The sequence below is a fragment of the Camelina sativa genome, chromosome 12 (genome assembly GCF_000633955.1).
Source record: "Camelina sativa cultivar DH55 chromosome 12, Cs, whole genome shotgun sequence".
Lineage (NCBI taxonomy): Eukaryota > Viridiplantae > Streptophyta > Magnoliopsida > Brassicales > Brassicaceae > Camelina > Camelina sativa.
In genome coordinates, this window is record NC_025696.1 from 22,785,129 (window position 1) to 22,787,815 (window position 2,687).

General features: G+C 45.6%; 1 protein-coding gene across 1 annotated transcript; it reads right to left on the bottom strand.

Annotated features, from left to right (window-relative positions):
* On the bottom strand, window positions 502–1,274 carry LOC109127985 (uncharacterized mitochondrial protein AtMg00810-like). Its single transcript, XM_019233635.1, has 2 exons — window positions 732–1,274; window positions 502–639 (listed from the first exon to the last, which is right to left on the bottom strand). The coding sequence occupies exons 1-2, from the start codon at window positions 1,272–1,274 to the stop codon at window positions 502–504; spliced, it is 681 nt and encodes a 226-aa protein (XP_019089180.1).

Here is a 2,687-nt window from a genome sequence, read left to right on the forward strand (position 1 = left end):
TTTTTGGAGCAACAACAGGATGCTGGATCTGTCTTTGCAAAAGGGTTATTGTCTTCTCCACCTGGTTCATCATAATCTTGTTCATCATGTTCTCCATCAACAACTACTTGCAGAGGCTGCAGAACCATCGCTTGAATAGCCACTGTAAGCTGCTGCATCTGCTCTTGAAGACGTACTAGAGTTTGACGTGTGGGTTCAACATCAGTTGGCGGTGGGTGGCGCAGCGTAAGATCACAAATTCAACTCAACCAAAGGATTTCGAATTGAAAACTTTTGGGACCTGCTTCCTACCAATTGAATTCTTCAAGAACTCAAGAATTAGGGATAGAGATAATTCTCTATTTATTAAAAATATCAAAGCTGCTTGTTTGATTAGGTTAATCCAATCGATAATGTGTCATTGTATTCATGAGATTATATAGGAGAGGTTGTACAAGGTAGCCGCTAGGAGCTATTAACTAAGCTTCCTAATATACACAGAAGAATATATGTATTCCTATTCTAATACCCTCTCGCAGTCGAAACGTAATGAGGATGAACGTTAAGACTGGACTTGAAGTCTTGAAACAGAGATGTAGGGAGACATTTGGTGAAGATGTCTGCATATTTATGGGAGGAAGGAACATGAAAGACTCGAACCTGTCCCATGGCAACACGTTCACGGACAATAAAAATATCCAACTCGATATGCTTGGTGCGTTGGTGTTGATCGGGTTTGTGGAGAGATACACTGCACATATATTATCCCAGTACACAAGCGTTGCAGTGTTAAGTAGGCAATGAAGTTCAAGGATTAGGTTACGGATCCATATTGTTTTGGCAACTAAGTTGGCCACACTGTGATACTCTGCCTCAGCACTAGAGCGTGAGACAGTTGGTTGTCGTTTAGAAGGCCAGGAGATGAGGTTGTTACCAAGGAAGACGGCAAAACCAGAAGTGGAATGACGTGTGTTGGGGCAGCCGGCCCAGTCTGCGTCAGTATAGGCAGTGAGTGTCGTTTTGTTGGAATGAGTGATGTGTAAGCCGTCCGAGATGGTTCCCTTAAGATAACGAAGGATGCGTTTCATGGCGGTGAAGTGAGGCTCACAAGGGTCATGCATATAAAGACAAGTTTTTTGGACAGCATAAGCGATATCCGGCCTAGTGAAAGTGAGATATTGGAGGGCTCCGACAAGGCTACGGTATAGTGATGGATCAGCAACAGGAGGTCCGACAGCAGAGAGAAGTTTGGCCGAAGTGTCAAAGAGAGTCGTGACCGGTGTACAGTTGGACATATTTGCACGATGGAGAATATCCGCAGCGTAATTTTGTTGACTGAGAAATAGTCCATTGTTGTCCCTGCGTACCGCAATGCAAAGAAAATAGTGAAGGAAACCAAGATCAGTCATTAAAAATACAGATTTAAGAGAGGAGAGAATTGACCTGAGAAGAGCAGGGGAAGAGGCGGTGAGGATAATGTCATCTACATATAATATTAGATAGGCAAGATCATTGCCTTGGCGCTAAACGAAGAGAGAAGCATCACTCTTGCTGTTCGTGAAACCTATTTTGGTAGCATATTTAGCAAAACAGTGAAACCAAGCCCTTGGTGATTGTTTGAGGTTGTATAACGACTTCTTAAGTAGGCACACATGGTTGAGTTTTTCTGGATCAACGAAGTCGGGCGGTTGGTGCATGTAGACAGTTTCCTCAAGGTCGCCATGGAGGAAGTCGTACTTAACATCGAGTTGGTGGAGAGGCCAGTCACGAGCGACCGCAAGATCAAGAATAGTGCAAATTGTCGTTGGTTTGATGACAGGGCTAAAAGTCTCCTCACAATCTACACCCACTTGTTGTGATTTGCAATTTGCGACCAACAGAGCTTTGTACTGAGACAAGGTGCCATCTGCATTAAATTTATGACTAAAGAACCACATAGAGCGCACAAGGTTAGTGTTCACAGGACGAGGAACAAGATCCCATGTGCCTGCGTATTTTTGAGCAGTATATTCCGATGAAATTGCCCCATTCCAGTTAGGATCACGAGCCGCTTGAATATGAGAATGGGAAGAGGAGAAATATGAGCAGTATGAAGAGAGAAAATTTGTTTAGGTTCATTAATACCACTCTGACTCCTCGTGTGAATGTGAGGAGGTGTTGGTGGGGGAGGCGGCGCTGGTGGGGAAGGAGACACCGGTGGTGATGAAGACTACGGTGGTGAGGGAGGTGCTGGTGATAACGAAGATGCCGAAGGAGAATGAGAAACCAGAGGAGAAGAAGGCACCGGAGGAGAAGGAGGGGTGGGAGGTGAAAGAGGTGCCGGTGGTAAAGGAGGCGGCAGAGGTGATGGAGGTACTAGAGGAGGTGATGGAGGAGGATACGTTGGAGCTGCGGGCAGTGGTGTTGAGGAAGGTAAAGAAATATCAGGGAGAGAAGAAGGAGAGGAAGACAGGGTGTGCAAAGTGGGAGCCGATGGTGGCGACGAGAATGGAAACGATGTTTCATCAAAGACAACGTGGCGAGAGATGATAATACGATGAGTGGCAAGATCGAGACACCGATAACCACGGTGATTAGTTGGATATCCGAGAAAACGCATCGTGAGGAACGAGGAGAGAGCTTGTTTGGAGAAGTGGGAAGAAGGTTGTATGAGAACTCACACATCATCATCCGTAACACCTTGTCCGTACAACATGATCAATGGGCCG

Bases quoted from the DNA above. Each gene is read 5' to 3' on its own strand.
- LOC109127985 (XM_019233635.1), bottom strand. From the start codon at position 1,274: ATGTCCAACTGTACACCGGTCACGACTCTCTTTGACACTTCGGCCAAA. The intron at 640-731 runs GTGTATCTCTCC...GCCATGGGACAG, and splicing joins ACTGGGATAATATATGTGCA to GTTCGAGTCTTTCATGTTCC.